This window comes from Musa acuminata, chromosome BXJ3-11 (genome assembly GCF_036884655.1).
Source record: "Musa acuminata AAA Group cultivar baxijiao chromosome BXJ3-11, Cavendish_Baxijiao_AAA, whole genome shotgun sequence".
NCBI lineage: Eukaryota > Viridiplantae > Streptophyta > Magnoliopsida > Zingiberales > Musaceae > Musa > Musa acuminata.
In genome coordinates, this window is record NC_088359.1 from 23,422,554 (window position 1) to 23,439,504 (window position 16,951).

The 16,951-nt window shown below is 36.0% G+C and overlaps 2 protein-coding genes across 3 annotated transcripts; one reads left to right on the top strand and one right to left on the bottom strand.

The window, feature by feature from the left end:
• The first annotated feature begins 493 nt into the window (after window positions 1–493).
• On the top strand, window positions 494–4,572 carry LOC103971456 (uncharacterized). Of its 2 annotated transcripts, XR_010502412.1 has the most exons (5): window positions 494–870; window positions 1,503–1,796; window positions 3,704–3,872; window positions 4,238–4,358; window positions 4,453–4,572. XR_010502412.1 is itself a non-coding variant. In XM_009385480.3 (3 exons), the coding sequence occupies exons 1-3, from the start codon at window positions 583–585 to the stop codon at window positions 3,821–3,823; spliced, it is 702 nt and encodes a 233-aa protein (XP_009383755.3). In that variant the 5' UTR covers window positions 552–582; the 3' UTR covers window positions 3,824–4,100. The 2 variants fall into 2 exon arrangements, 1 of the variants encoding a protein (XP_009383755.3); XM_009385480.3 differs by lacking the exons at window positions 4,238–4,358; window positions 4,453–4,572 and having other exon boundaries at window positions 552–870; window positions 3,704–4,100.
• A 1,965-nt stretch (window positions 4,573–6,537) lies between these two features.
• On the bottom strand, window positions 6,538–10,682 carry LOC135653271 (sucrose-phosphatase 2-like). The gene is made up of 9 exons (XM_065175064.1): window positions 10,548–10,682; window positions 10,091–10,154; window positions 9,699–9,998; window positions 9,500–9,601; window positions 9,187–9,381; window positions 8,815–9,105; window positions 8,278–8,464; window positions 6,978–7,024; window positions 6,538–6,897 (listed from the first exon to the last, which is right to left on the bottom strand). Exons 2-9 carry the CDS (start codon window positions 10,148–10,150, stop codon window positions 6,805–6,807), a joined length of 1,275 nt encoding a protein of 424 aa, XP_065031136.1. The 5' UTR covers window positions 10,151–10,154; window positions 10,548–10,682; the 3' UTR covers window positions 6,538–6,804.
• Between the last annotated feature and the right edge of the window lie 6,269 nt (window positions 10,683–16,951).

Consider the following 16,951-nt stretch of genomic DNA (forward strand, 5'->3'; position numbering starts at 1 on the left):
AGTTTCTTCAATTGAATTGTAAGCACCAATTGACAGAGAGAGGAGTCCAGGATGAATGAATTCTAGCAGACATAAAACGTTAATGCGGTTGATGTTCGGATAAGGAGCTCATGACATTTAATCAAACAGCTGCAATCACTTTCACTTCAGAGCTTGGTGGTCACTTGAATTAGCCCCTTTGTTTGAGAGAGAATTCATACCACTAGATTGAGGCCTCCCATGATGGTTGATCTAAATGCACGATTAGCTGAAGGTACTTTTCTGCTATTGTGCTTTTAGAGATAGCAGCTCTGATAGGGAGATCAATCGTCAAGAAACAGTGGGCTGACACACAACTCTCTTAGCAAAAAGAGACATATGTGCACATAGAAATCTTATTAATAACCAGAAAAGATCCATATAATCTCTAATTTCTTTTTCCAAAATTGTGATCACGGTAGATAACAGCAGTGGTATTATTTGGACTGATGTGGTCTACTAAATATCCTTTTAGGGTTTAGCTGTGAGGGGATATGGATCCGACCCGCTTGAGCTCCGGATCCGGTAGTATCTGAAACGTGACCAAACTATGGGCAACGCAGAATGCTCGGTGGGCCCGGCAAGTCAAGGGAGGGAGCGATGGGATCTCAAGACTCGGCGGTGGTCGTGAGGCGGTGGCCGGCGATTGGGGTGTTGGTCTTGACGTTGTCCTGGTGTTCGATCCCGACGGCGCGCGGGGAAGCGGCGGATGGAGAAGGTGGGGATGGTATCGCCGCCGAAGGAGGAGTGAGGGGATGCCGACTTCTGCTAAGCGTCCAAGAAGCCAAGGGGAACGCCTCCTTCCGTTGCTCTCCCTCTGGTCTCTGCCTCCCCTGCCAGTACTCCGAGAAGGTGCCTCTTCGTTTCCTTCCCCCAACTACAACTTATACTCCCTATTTAATCGGTCGCTTCTTAACATGTCAAGCCGATTATTAGTTGAAATAGAAGAAAGAGGACACAATTCTTGTTTGTGTCCCGGCGGAATGCTGTCAAGGATATTCCGTCCTTCAGCGAGTTACCTTGTCGTGCTGCCTCCTTGGTTAATTAATTCATAACATGAAACAAATTCAATTAACACACTCAAAGAAGATATGCAATGGTTTGTCCAGCGTATTTACTCTTCAAAGGAGAACAGAACTAAATGTTCTGGTAGCAATTTGGTGCCTTTTGGTGAATATGAAGTAGAGGGTACTAAAAACTACTACAAAGTTGTGATTCTTTTCCTGCACAGTATGGAATTATGGCCTCCCAGAGGGATGGGTAAACGTCAGATCTCATTGCATATTCCTCTTTCTTTGTGTCACATTTTTCACCTGGCACCTGCTAAATTAGCTTGTGTGCACCAGTTCATACAAATCATATGCATAGTTTCTTGTTCTTACCATGGTTCATGCTACCCATTTGCAAAATCTATTTTTTTTCTAAGAAAAAACATTCCTTTTGTTTTCTTATGCTTACATTGACTCTAAATTTGTTGAATGTAGAATGATGACAAATATCGCTGCAGTGAAACTGGCTATCGGGTGCCTTTGAAATGTGTACAAATAAAAGATGGAACAGAGGAGGCAAGTAGGCTCAGAACCCGAAGAAGCCTCTTATACCTTCAAGAACATGCATCAGGAGTGCAAAAAAGACTGCTTATTACGATAAGTAACTACAAATGGAGAAAACTGTTGGCCGAATCATCAAAATTGGAGAACGAGGAAGAAAACTATATTACTTATAGGAGCTGTGTGCCAGTTGATAGCAATGAGAAGTTGTCTGTCCTTGGTTTCGAGGTATGGAAGTTACAGTGGTACCACAATATTTTATTTAGAAAAATGCTTTTATGGCTTTCACTGGTCCTTTTTTGCTTTTGTTGTTTAGAACCAGTTTTGTACTTATAATGCAGGTGGGTCCTTTTATATATGTAAGAGTGTCGTGAACATTGAACATCCACAGCCTCAGATCGCTAGCCTGAAGAGAGTAAATAAAAGTTATCCTGATTAGTAAATAAATAATTTATGGTGAAAAATAGAACGACAATTTAATAACATGGTGAAGCCAGTTAAGTGTTTAACATTTAAAGTATCAGAAGACAGTCTTGGAGAGAATAGTATCCCCTAATTAAATGAAAAGGATTGTATCTACCCTAAAGTAAATGGGTGTTGAACTTGTGTGACTATCAATCCTGAGGCCTTACTACAGTTTTGTGGTCAAGAAGTTGTATTGGCATTAGAACTTCTTAAAAACTCAGCCCTTCTATTTTATAGGAATTTTCTTTAGGAGACATAGATGGTCTGTTCCACTGGAATTACACTTTATCCTCTTTGATATTGTGCCTTCTTAGATAACATGGCTCTAAAGATTGGGTGGGAGAACTCATCTGTCATGTTCTCCTGCATATTAAAACAAATGAATGATGTTAATTGGCAGTTTATCACATCAAAGAGCACTTTTCTGCTTAGGTTCTAGCAGCTCCCTTGGCCCTCAGTGCACTTTTAGAATTTTGATTTGCTTTGGTCTAAAGTGATCATTTACCAGTTTTTTTTAAATCATATTGTTGTTTGAGAAGTGTAATTATTGTGGAGTTCCCTGTCACAAAATATGTAAAGATTATAAATGATAACTAGGCCAAAATATGTAAAGATTATAAATGAAAGTAAACTAGTGGAACCTTGCTGTAGTAGGATACTTTGCTATCGGGGTTTCTTTCGGAATTCTGTCTCTTGTAGATCAATTTTAGATGATCTCCGGCCATCCTAGGAAGAGAAAATTTATGATTATAGAGCTTATGATTATTGATATGGAAGCAAATTCCCTGTCTATTGTTAAGGATAATAATTATTCTCCAGTTTCTTCTGATTATAAAACAAATTTGTTCAATGCCCTTGCATAATATTAAGTATTAACCATCATGTATCCATAACATAACTAGTTTATATTTGATTAACTTTAAGAGATTTGGAGCTTCTTTTAAATTTTTATGACTGGGTAAAGAGACTTGGTTGTCCTACCTCAAGTGTCTTGTCAAAGTATGCCTCCAAAGATCAAGTAATAGAAAGGTGTCTAAGAAACCCTTGGGACATTAGAAAGGTAAGTAAGAAACCCTCTGGGACATGGAAAGCTGCTTGAACATCATTTGCATGAGGAAGAGCCCTACTGCCAGCTTGGCTTGCTGGTGCTGATTTAATTTCTCAGTGTAGATTTTGATGAAAAATGGAACATCAAGCTTGAATAGATGAAGCACAGAAGGTCATTGGTGGTATTTATATGCCTTGTACGCTTTACATTATTTGGGAAAGCAATGAGTATGGCCAAGGATAGCAAGATTTAGCAACCATAAGCAAGTTTCTCTGACCCCACAATACCATGTTTTTGGATTTACCTGGACACCCTTTTTTTCATCATCAAACTATGTTATTTGAACTTAGTGGTACTCAGTCCCAATATCGATAGCATAATGTCTACTACACATGATACAAGCTGCTTTGGAGGTCAATACATTGAATATCTCTGTCAAATATTGATGAAATTTGATCCATACTGCCAAAGTGCTATTTCTTCTACACAATCTTCAAGATACCTGTCATATAATGGTAGCTTCTGCTTTGCATCATCCTGACATATTTGAGAACAATTCTACAATTGAATGTTGGTTTTTCACATGTAGAACCATCTAATATCCTCTTTCCTGTGCTGGCAGGTGATCATGTTGGGGTTGTTGCTTATAAGTGGGTCAGTTGTGTACTTACGGCAAAAGCGTACTGCATTCATGTCAGGAGTTGCACGGATGAGGGTATCCACAAGCTCCCCTAGGTTCTGATACACCGACAGAACAAGGAATGAACAACAGTATATTCGTCCAAACAAGAGTATGTTGTGATTTGATTGGACCCTTTTGACATTCCTTTTTGCACTCTTTTGATTCATCGACGCTCAGGCCACTGTATTTATATATTAAGTTCACTAGCAAGCAAAGAGGCTTTCTTCGATGCTTGCTGGTCACGTACAATTTTCAGTTTGTATTTCTCAAGAAACCTTTTTCGGTTGAGTTGTAGTTTTCCTTTTTAAATGTCCATATAATCATTATATTTTTGTTATTTTCCATAATTCTTTGATGGTTTTTCTCTTTGGATCCATGTTATATAGCCTTTTAGACCAAATCAGTTTGTGAATGATGCTTCATTTATAGATCCTCTTACACTTACCATCTCAGTATCTGTGCTGTCGTTTTTAGATTTAAGCTGAGAAGTAAGAGTGGACTGTGTTCATCTTCTTCCTCTCAATCTGAACTCCGACTCTGTGTGCTATTATTTACCACGAGAAGGATTTTGCCATCACTATTTCTTGATCCCCAGGTTAGAAATTAAACCCATAATTGTCTCGTCGAGTGGTTCATCATATTGGATCTATCTTCATGACTTCAGCTTTGAGCTGCATGGATTATGGCAGGAATCGGACTACTGAGTATAAGATGTCAAGATGAACGAACTACAGCTCAGAGTTTGAAGTTGCTAAGCAATTCAAACCCTGCAACAGAAAGCCGTGTACTCCATATCTGCTGACTCTTGCTCCCTTGATTAGCTGAACTAACTGGAAGCAGCATTCCAACTTCAAGATGGAAACAGAAGGCATACGTAAGCACCACAAAAACAACCAACGGATGTGGAGGAAGGAATGGTACATCTGTTAGCTGCTTGCATCTGATGGTAACATGGCGTATGACAAATCAAACCAGTTTGCAAGGGCCTGTTCCTTGGAGTCCACCTCAACAAGGCATCATGGGAACCCTGCTGCATGTCCTCCTCGATGAGCTGCGCGGCCATTGTGAGGTCACAGGTACTCTCGCCATGAAGCCTTCATATATTGTAAGAAATTAAACGATAAGTTAACGAGTCACATACGATGGTCGAGCTAAAACATATATATATATATATATATATATATATATATATATATATATTCGGTGGTGGCGAACGACATTTGTGGTTGTGGTGGTGGACGACAATATCGTTAGGAGTCATGGGTGGTTGTTGTGGATAAAAATAATAGTGACGAGAGGTGAAAACCGTTATGCATCTGCGTCAATATCGACGTAGTTGTCAAGCGACGAAAGAACTGTCGACATAATTTCCAAGCAACACTACTTAACATTAGCATTGATGACCCTTTCGTTGCTCAGTAATTATATTGACGCCAACACAAACGTAGAGCGATGAAAGGGTCGCTTAGTAACTGTGTCGACGTCAACATCAATACAGTTGTCGAGTAACCCTCACATCTTACCACCACTCTCTTCATCCATAATAATCACCTATGACCCTCAACGACATTGCCATCCACCACCACCGATGCTATCAACCACTACTAACTGAAATATTAAAATTATTTTTTTACTTTTTATTTTCGTATTTACGTAAAACTAATGTCATTAAGATAAATGAACTTAGATAAATGTCATTACGATGGTCGAGCTAAAACATATATATATATATATATATATATATATATATATATATATATATATATATATATATATATATATATATATATATATATATATATATATATATATATATATATATATATATATATATATATTCGGTGGTGGCGAACGACGTTTGTGGTGGTGGACGACAATATCGTTAGGAGTCGTGGGTGGTTGTTGTGGATACAAATAATGGTGACGAGAGATGAAAATCGTTCTGCATCTGCATCAGTATCGATGCAGTTGTCAAGCGACGAAAGGACTGTCGACATAATTTTCGAGCAACACTACTCAACATTAGCATTGATGACCCTTTCGTTGTTCAGCAATTATATTGATGCCGACGCAAACGTAGAGCGATGAAAGGGTCACTTAATAACAGTGTCGACGTCAACGTCAACACAGTTGTCGAGCAACCCTCACTTCTTACCACCACTCTCTTCATCCATAATAATCACCTATGGCCCTCAACGACACTGCCATCCACAACCACCGATGTTGTCAACCACTAATAACTGAAATATTAAAATTATCTTTTTACTTTTTATTTTCGTATTTAAGTTAATAAAACTAATGTCATTAAGATAAATGAACTTAAATATTTTACTTTCGTAACTATAAGGATGACAACATAATTTTTTAAAATATAAAAATCAAAATAACTAACTACAAAGATAATTAACCCATGATTGTAAAATGAGGTTTAATTGGGCTGCTCCTCCAACAAAGGTCATTTGGTTATATGGGAAAAGTCAATCAAAAGAAAAAAAGGAGATCTTTCATTCTTGGACCAATTAGGAAAGCTGGATAAGAAGTTCAACCAAGTAGCAGAATGAGCACATCTTTCCATGTACACTTCATCGAACCCACCTTTTTATTGGCAAGATCTGTAACAAGGCATCATAGCTGAAGTCAGTTCTCATACATGCAATATTACGATAACTAATGGTCCATAGGCTAATGCACAATCTTAGGTCGGAATCTAACTATTGTCAAATCTCATATCACCCGTTGAATTTACCAATAAGGTCTGGGTGAAAACCGTGATGTAAAACAACCAAGAATATATTGTTGCCAGCTTGTCATTATTCAGACTTCCACGTGAAATTTAAGCCGGCAATAACAGTTTTACGACTGAAGAACTGATCATAATGTTCGCAGTCCAAGTCTCCGCTTCAAAGACAATCTTAATGCAGAAAACTGGAAATAAAAAAAACATAAAAATTCTGTCAATTGAGTATCACTATGGACCCAATTTATTCTCTATATTAGGCAAAGATGAAACTCTGCAAATTGATTCTGGGAAGATGCATCAGTTAGAAGATCCAATCATTTTGACACCTTGCTGCAAACCCTTCAAGCCATGTCTGATGGACATGCAACAAGCTGAAAGCACCTGGATTCCCCGGCTGATAAATGACAAGAGTCAAAGGTGCAGATGAATTTAAAAATACATTGAAGTAAGAACGCAGCGTTGCTATCTATTTACCTCAGAGTTCAGTAGAATTGTAGTTAGAGAACAATGTCGCCCATCATCTACAGAAAGATGCCCATGTAAGGACAAGAAACAATGAAGCATTTCTAGTAAAAGGAAAAAAACACAAAACCAAATACTTGATGGTTCCAAATCCATGGAAAATTGCAGTGTCAGCTGAACCCAAAAAAAGAGCCCACCTCATTATATCTTAAATTTTAAAAAATCATCGGCAACAGTGTGTTTTAACAAGGTCTGAACAATTGTGAGATGAGCACATGATGGCAGCAGATTGGCATAATAACAAACCTCTTTTAGTAGAGAACTATTTTGTTTCATAGCCTCACACTTACTTTATAAGCTCCAATATCTTCTTTCTATGACCTATCAGCCACCATTTCAATCTTACCCAATCAAACAGAGGTTTAACTTTTTCCATCAAGATCTTGTACATTGAGCCAAGTTTCAACATGGACAGCAAAGGTACAGTCATTGATGCCAAAATCAAATCACAATATTGACAACAAAGGTATACTCCTACTGTGAAAAACATAATTCAGGATTCTCCACCATATGTATTCCTCTGTAGCGTAATTAAACAAAGAGTAAATCCACCTAATTTACAGTTTTTCATAAGAAGGCAAACGGACCATTTTGGAGTCGACATTCATCCAAATTACAATATGACCAAAAGCTAACAAACAAATTAATTCCAGTAGTCTTTGTGTTAATTTTGTAGTCCTAGTTTCATGTTTATGCCATTGATAACAGGAAATGATTTTCATAGTCTTTAGTTCTTTAAGGAGCCTTCACAATAAATGTTAACCTTATCTTTAAAGTCAAACTCACTTTTTTATGATATCATCAAGTATTATCCACATGTGATATGGCTCAAGAAGGCATGATCCTTTCACATCATCAAGTATTAACGTCTCAAGGTCATCATATTTACACTAATAACTAGAAAGTGAGATCCTTATAACAAGAGACATGTTTTCTTAAAGAAGCATCTAGTTCTGTGAAGAGGTTATCGGAATTAGAGCTAATCAAACATCATCTCATAAGCTTATTCAAAAAATAGCTCCTGATAGGGTGTGAAACCATTGACCACAAAGTTAGGAGACGCAAGTGAGCTTAGAAAAAGGCAGGAAAAGGGAACAAAAGAACTTTCTAGTTCAAACAAAAAATATTGAGAATAGAGGAAAAAAGTAAATAGTTATGCATAATAACAAAGTTGGAGAAGGTAGAAAAGGCAAGTACTAGAAAGAATAAAAATTAGAACTGGTTATCACTAGTTAATCGTCTAAAGACTCACCAGTCAGTTCCCACTTATCAAACTTCACCAGCCATGAAGTTGAACCAATCTGTGAGGTGAAAACTCTGTCCAACCACACTCGGAATTGTTTACCTTGCTTATCACCATAATGTGGCCCAAAAGTATCTATGCATTCATGAAGAGAATGTTCAACTCCAGAAGGATGAACAGCAATCCCGGTCGGGTGCTATCAAATCAAAATTAAGTGATTAGTTAATGAGAGACCAACATATGTCCAGATATATATCAGAGAAGCTCATATCTTTAGTTCCTGGATAAAAATTAGTATTACATTCCATATTTGAATCCTTGAAATCTATAAATTTAGTATCCATTTGCAGAGTTAAAGCCAATACACTTGTGATATTTGAGATTTGTGTAAGTCCACAATAAAGATAAGTTATTATAAAAAAAAAATCTTAATCAGGATAAAGACTACTCAAAAGCACACAAAATAAAAGACTTGACAAGAATTAAAGTGCAGGTAAAATGAAAATATTTAAAAAATCTTGGTAAATATGGAAGTCTCACGCTTACACATATGTGTTTCAAACTTTGGATAAGCAAGTCTGATTTTTCAGCTTCGGCCCGGCGCCACCTTTCATATGTAATGTAAAATTTAACTACTTCATGTGATGGGTTACTGTTGTCTAGTTTGGAAACCAATATGTCTGAACTATCTCTCGGAGAGGTATTAGGACCGAGCCCAAAATGGCCAATAGCTTCAATAATACCTGCAGCACACCTGTTGCTTGCATGAATTATCTTAGTGTTTTCTTTTGCATGTTCAGCATGCCATTGCAGTAGTTCCTCCTGGGCATTGCTGACCTGAAATTTAAGGGGCATATATCAAGTCGTTTGAAGAAATCAACCGCTGCAATCAATACAGTACACTTATTAAAGGCTTACCATGACACCGTAAACATCTGGAATGCTAAACAGTTCGGCATCATTTCCAGAGTCACCACAAACAAGAGTATTAATTGGTGGTTTGCCACCTTCTTTGAATTTTTTGAGCAAATAAGCAAGAGCTTGACCTTTGCCAGCACCTTGTGGCAATATGTCAAGATCAATACCACCACTGTAGATTATTTTTACATGGAGCTGAATGGAAACGTAGAATAGGAAGAGAAAGAGGATGAGATAGATACATAAACATAGTATTTAAAACAAAATCACTTCAAATATCAGAATTGGTTTCCCCAACACTGCTTAATCTTACCCCACGTTTCTCAAAACGATCTGAAAGAGAACTTATCACGTCTTGAGCATGCCCCTTCTCTACATAAAAGCTAACCTTGTGTGGTCGCTGCTCAGTCTCGGACTGCATTTTACATAAATGTCAAATGATCCTTCCAGATTGCATCATCATCCCTGGCGGTGCAGATAAGAACATCACAACCGAGAGCTGCAAACATTACCTGGAACTTTAACTGGGGAAGTTTGGCTGTTTCCTCAAGAACAACGTTTCTATCCCATTTTTGATTTAGAACATTCACCCAACCCTGGTCAGGCACCATCGAATCGCCATATGTGATCTCTGTACCCACTGATGTGATTGTTATATCAGGGGTCAGCATTGGTTTTTCATTCCTCAGCTGCTTGTAAAGCGTAGGTGATCTCCCGGTTGAGAAGACCAGAAGCGAATCATGGCGGTAAAGGGATTCCCACAAGGCGTTGAACCTAAGCAACGATGTGTTCTCCGGGTCATGATGATCAACCTGCAAACAGAAACCTATTCAACTTCAACAGCAGTAGCATGTCCATGATCTCTTTGCTTTTGTTCTCAAGAGAATACGAGTATAGACCAAACCATGGTATGATCAAGATCCGAAACAATCATGAGACGTGCAGGGCCATCGAGCCTATCCATTTTCCTGCGAGAAACAGTGATCAAGTTATCGTTTATCATCAAAGAGATTCTTAGCAAGTTTCATTGCAAAAAAGATGTATAAACTTGTTGATTCTGTTTCCGACGATACCACACTGATCGATGAGGAAGTGCCCAAAAAGATGAATTTTATTCGAAAAGGAATGGGGGAGCACGCAATTCATGAAGGATAAAACTTAATGAAACAAAACATAGAGCGTGTAATCGAAGACTGCAAATCAGCAGAATGAATGATCGAAACAAATCACGAGCATAAAGAAGAGGGCATGTAATTGGTCGAGAGATGGTTAAAAAGGAGAGTAATTAAGACGAGACGGAATGCCGAAAAGCAGCAGCGGAACGGACCGGTCACGAACGAGGAGGAGGAGGAGGAGATTACCAAGAGAGAGGGCCTGAGATCAAATTAGCAATCCTTGGGCGCCGAGATAGGGTTAGGGATGTCGTCCTTGGCTGAAAGATTGGGTTTCCAGTGTAAGGATTGGTGAGTGAAAAAGGCGAAAAGCTGAGATTTTTGGTTTGGTTTGGTTTCCGCCGCCCGATGGGGATAAATAGAGAAGAAATATCGTGTCGACGCAACCAACCGAGGGACGGAAGGAATATAAGCAGGCAGGCATTAGATCCGAATTCTTTGGTTCCCATTGTCACACTATTGTGATGTTATGCTAACCGATATATAATAATTATTATAATTATAATTATCTTCTAGTGATCAATTTTGAATATTTATTGTATAGTAAAATTTATGGCTAACGAGGTGTTTAATAATTCTAAGCAAGTTAGAGGCTTATAAAGCCATGCTATCGATAACATGCAAATCATGCATTGGATTGGGTCTCCAATAAATCATATCAAGCTTGGTTCCGATTTGATTTGAGTTGTCACATCGCATCGCGAATGAATTAAATTTTATATCATTTTTTCTTTTTAATTTATATTATTTTTATATCATTTTGTATCGTATCGCGAACGAATGAATTAAATTTTATATCATTTTTAATGACGACAAACGAAAATGTTCCTAAGTGAGTGATAATGGCTGTTTGGTTCGTTTTGGATTACTATATTTTTCTTTTAAGTATTATTATTATTATTATCATTATATATTATTACAATTTCACTCATTTGAGTTTGGATACTGTTTGTTGGCCACAGCTTAAAGTACACAACACTAAGTGAAAGGAACTCTTTCTCATCCCACGAATCAACCCAATGCCACAAATCATTTCTTCAAATTGATGCAACTATTTCCGATTCAACCTCAATCCAGTAACAAGATTAGTTCTACCTTACACAAATATTGAGATGACATGAGATGTGTGGTTCAACACGGGAAAGAGCCCGACCGACTAAAATTAGTCTCTTTCACTCCACATATTAAAATGAATCTATCTTTTTTCAATTTATCTATCTAATCTAAAATTAAACTTGTAGAGTATATGTTATCACATTTAAGACATAAATCAATCTTATATTCTATCTTTAAGGCCCTCATATATTGAATTTTTTTTATTCCTTTATAAGAAATCGATTGGACATGATACTCTCGTCTTCTTTCCGTCTTGATCATATCCTTTAGACAGAAATTTCATGTTGTTAACGATCGACTTTTTTAACTGTGCAATAAGATTATATCATGAGATTCAATAGCGAGTTAGATGGGTGAACTGTAGCCCTTCGTGTTAATCCATATCTTCATTAATGGTTTTTGTTAGGTCTAGCCGTGGGCTTAGACAATTTAGGTCTTATCCAAATCATTAATAAAAAAAATAAAAGGTAAAATAGGATAGCAAACGAAATAGTGCAGGGAGAACGCAGCGAGTGGCGACGCGGAGAAAAGAGGAGAGAGAGAAAATAAGATTTTTGAGTTTTTTTGCTTGATGATCGGTGGTTAAACGTTATCAGTTTTGACCTAAATTTTATGTGAAGAATTCTTGTAGTAAACTTTACAATCCTAACGGTATTGATCTACACTTTACCCAGAGTCTTGCAAACAAGTTGGTTACTATAAAAATGAATATAGATGATGAGATGCAAGGATTATTACTTCTCAGCTCTTTACCAGAAAGTTGAGAAACGTAGGTGGTGACAATTTGTAACTCCACGCTAGAAGAAACTCTAACTATAGATATGGTTAAAGACAGTTTGCTAAATGAAGATGCCAAAAGGAAAGAACAGGGTGAATCTTCTTCTAGGGCATTTATTACTGAAAAATAAGAAAGACGTGGAAGAAGTCATAGTAGAAATCTACATGGTTATAGAGGAAGATCCAAGTCTAGAATAGATCAAATGTTTTCACTGTAACAAACCAGGTCATATGAAGAAAGAGTGTAGGTTTTGACAGCGAGAACAGAATGAAACGAAGAAAAATGAGAAAGAGACTAATACAGTTGCTGTCGAAAGCAATATCACTATTGTTTGTGATGACGGTTATGTCAATCTTGTAGCTCAGGACAGTAATTGGGTAATTGACTCTGGTGCTTCATTTCATATTACTTCTCATGGTGATTTCTTCAGGTCTTACACTATTGGTGATTTTGGTAATGTCATAATGGGAAACAGTGGTACATCTAAGATTGTGTGTATTGGAGATATTTGCTTCGAGACTAGTATTAGGAGCAAATTGATACTCAAAGATGTAAGGCATATTCCATATATTCGTCTTAACTTGATATCTACATGCAGACTTGATGATGAGGGCTTTGCACATTATTTTGGTGAAAGCAAATGGAAACTCACTAAAGATTCTCTAATTGTGGCAAGAGGAAAAAAGCTTAACTCTTTTTATATCATGGAAGCTAAGCTACACAAAAGAAAGATTAATACAATTCAAAAAGGTGAAAGTATAGATCTTTGGCACAAGAGGCTTGATCATATTAACGAGAAGAGACTTCAAACTCTTGCTAGAAAGCAGTTCTTACCAGAGTTGCAAGGTATATCTCTTAAATCTTGTGATCATTGCTTAATTAGAAAAACACATAGAGTTGCATTTCATACATATCCATCATCTAGAAGATCAGATGTTATTGATTTAGTTCATACTGATGTCTGTACTATGCAAACTAGAACTCTTGGAGGTGCTCTTTATTTTGTTACTTTTATTGATAACTATTCTAGAAAAGTGTGGGCTTTTGTTTTGAAATCTAAAGACCAGGTACTCGATGTTTTCAAGGAGTTTCATGTCAGTGTTGTAAGAGAAACTGGCAGAAAACTTAAGTGTGTTCGATCAGATAATGGTGGCGAGTACAGGGGTCCTTTTGAGAATTATTGCGAGTTCCATTGTATCAGACTTGAGAAAACAATTCCTAAAACTTCTCAGCAGAATGGTGTGGCAGAAAGGATGAATAGAACCATTGAAGAAAGGATTAGGTGTATGCTTTCTCACGCCAACTTACTGAAGTCATTTTAGGGGGAGGCTATGAGAACTACAATTGACTTGATAAATCTTTCCCCATCAGTTCCTCTGAAAGGTGATGTTCTAGAGAGAGTATGGAGAGGAAAAGATATAGCTTATAATCACTTGAGAGTCTTTGGGCGTAAAACATTTGTTCATATTCCCAAATATGAGAGGTCCAAGCTTGATAATAAGGCAAAAGCATGTATCTTCTTGGGATATGGTCATGAAGAGTTTGGGTATAGATTATGGGATCCAGTGAACAAGAAGATTATTAGAAGCAAAGATATTGTGTTTCTTGAAGACCAATTATTTGATGATGGTGATAATGTTGAGAAACCAGAAATCTCAGTTTATATTCCTTCATTTGTAGTTCATGATGATTATGAGGGAGATGAATTAAGAAGATTGTGGTGAGAATGTAAGTAATAATACTCCTACAGTTGATGATGTTGAACCAACTGAACAAGCACCTCCACCACCAATTGAGATTCCATTGAGAAGATCCACTAGAGAGCGACAACCATCTACCAGATATTCTCTATATGAGTATGTTATGCTTACTGACGGGGGAGAGCCAGAAACTTACCTACAGTTGATGATGTTGAACCAACTGAACAAGCACCTCCACCACCAATTGAGATTCCATTGAGAAGATCCACTAGAGAGCGACAACCATCTACCATATATTCTCTATATGAGTATGTTATGCTTACTGACGGGGTAGAGCCAGAAACTTACCTACAGTTGATGATGTTGAACCAACTGAACAAGCACCTCCACCACCAATTGAGATTCCATTGAGAAGATCCACTAGAGAGCGACAACCATCTACCAGATATTCTCTATATGAGTATGTTATGTTTACTGACGGGGGAGAGCCAAAAACTTACCAAGAAGTTATTTTACATGAGCATAAGAATAAGTAGGTTAAAGCCATGCAAGAAGAGATGAGATCCTTGCTTAAGAACCACACCTATGACTTGGTAAAGTTGCCTAAAGAGAAGAAAGCTCTCAAGAATAAGTTGGTTTATAAGTTAAAGTCTGAAAATAATAGCTCACAACAAAGATACAAGGCACGACTAGTTGTGAAAGAATTCAGTCAGAAGAAAAGTATGGACTTTGAAGAAATATTTTCTTAAGTTGTGAAAATATCCTCTATCCGAGTTGTTCTTGGTTTAGCTACCCGCTTGAATTTAGAAGTTGAGCAACTTGATGTAAAAACAACATTTCTTCATTGTGATTTAGAAGAAGAAATTTATACGGAGTAACCAGAAGGTTTCAAAGTCAAGAAAAAAGAAAATCTAGTATATAAGCTTAGAAAAAGCTTATATGGACTCAAACAGGCACCTAGACAGTGGTACAAGAAGTTTGATCCTTCATGATGAGCCAAGGGTATGATAGAACCATATATGATCATTGTGTGTTTACGAAGAAATTTACGAAGAGATGGCTTTGAATTTGAACCATATTAGTCAAATTGGCTTGATCTTAATTTGTTGACTAAAATGTTTAATGCATGTAAACCATTCAATTTATGTCAACAAATAACTTTATAGAACCAATATTATGTTTAAACCAATATAATATTACAATAATTATATTATTAATTAAATTTACATATTGTAATAATATAATTAAACCAACATAATATTACAATAATATCTAATTAATTAAATTCATATAAATTTAATTAATTATATAAATTCCAGAGGAAATTTGAGAAGTTTATGTCTTATAGTGTAAAACATGAATTTGCATAGGAAAAGAACATCTAAAAATTAAAGTGATATAATATTAAAAAAAAAGGTACTAAACTAAATGTGAAGCATGCTATAGCATGATTATATAAAATCATCATCTTTCCCAACGATGATAGAACCAAATCACTTCAAAATAATATGATTACATAAAGCTATCATCTTTCCCAACGATGATAGAACCAAATCAATTTAATATAGTATGATTACATAAAACTATCATCTTTCCCAACGATGATAGAACAAAATCACTCCAAAATAATGATGAAAACATCATAAAAATAAGCTTAGATGTTCAGCAATCATTGTAGGAAAGCTCTGATATCAATTGTTGGTTCTTTTAATATATCAAATATGGATAAAATAATTATTTTATAGAATCAAAACCGAATTTTGGTTCAAAAACATGCTTTATAAATCCAAAATAAGATTTTAGAATATTTCATAAAACTTATTAAATCCACTGTAATATGCATTAAATCCTACAATAATTAATAAACATATTAACATGGAAGCGTATCCGATAAATCAATTAGAATATTTTCTGAATTAATCGATAATTTGGTCTTCCAATTGCAAAGTATCCTTAAGAACTTTATATTTCTCCTTGACGGGTGAAGAGAAACTTTTTTCGATACTGCAGCCGAGGACTATAACCTTATTTATAATCATAATTGATGAATCTACAATTATGATTATATTCATAATTGATGAATCTACAATTATGCCTCAAGAGTTTTATATTCCTAACTTATCTCGTCATTAAGTTAGAAATATGACTGATGATATCCACATAATTAATTTTTATAATAATAATTATGTCCCTTAGCCAAATAACTTTACTTTAATTAGATCAGTCTAATTTTGGCTAATCAAAATAATGGCTTAACATATTTACATGTGTGACCCTTAAAATTCTAACAATCTCCCAATGAGTCACATATGTATCCTTATAAATGTGCTATCCTTTATGAGCTCAAACTGTTGTCATTATTAAATAGGACATACAAACCCATCAATGATCACTAATATTAACATAACCAAATCACATAAATCAATTATAAAATGTGTAGCATGAAAATTATATGAATGTGATCTATACATGTCAATTTTCAACTAGTCCAACTTTATCTTTATGAGATCATTAATAACTTTAATAGTCATAATGTACAAAGTATAATAAATTGAAGCTTTATTTCTGATTAGAAAATGTCTGTACAAATACAGAATCTAGCATAGAATATACAACAAACATATGACAGACTTCCACTAAATTGAAGTTTCCTCAAATTCTAATATACCCATATGAGCAGTATGCTCATGAAAGACCTTGGGTGATACACCTTTTGTGAGAGGATCTACTAACATAAAAGTTTGTTCCTAAGTGTTATATTGAAATTTGTTTACTTTGTACCATTTTTTTCACAACTAGGAATTTGATGTCAATGTGCTTTGACTTAGTCGAGCTCCTATTATTATTAGAGTATAAAACAACTGATTTATTATTATAGTATATCTTTAGTGGTCTTTCAATCCCTTGTAGTATTTGCAACCCTATGACAAAATTCCTTAGCCAAATTCCATAATTGGATGCCTCAAAACATGCTATAAATTTCGCAGCCATGGTGGAAG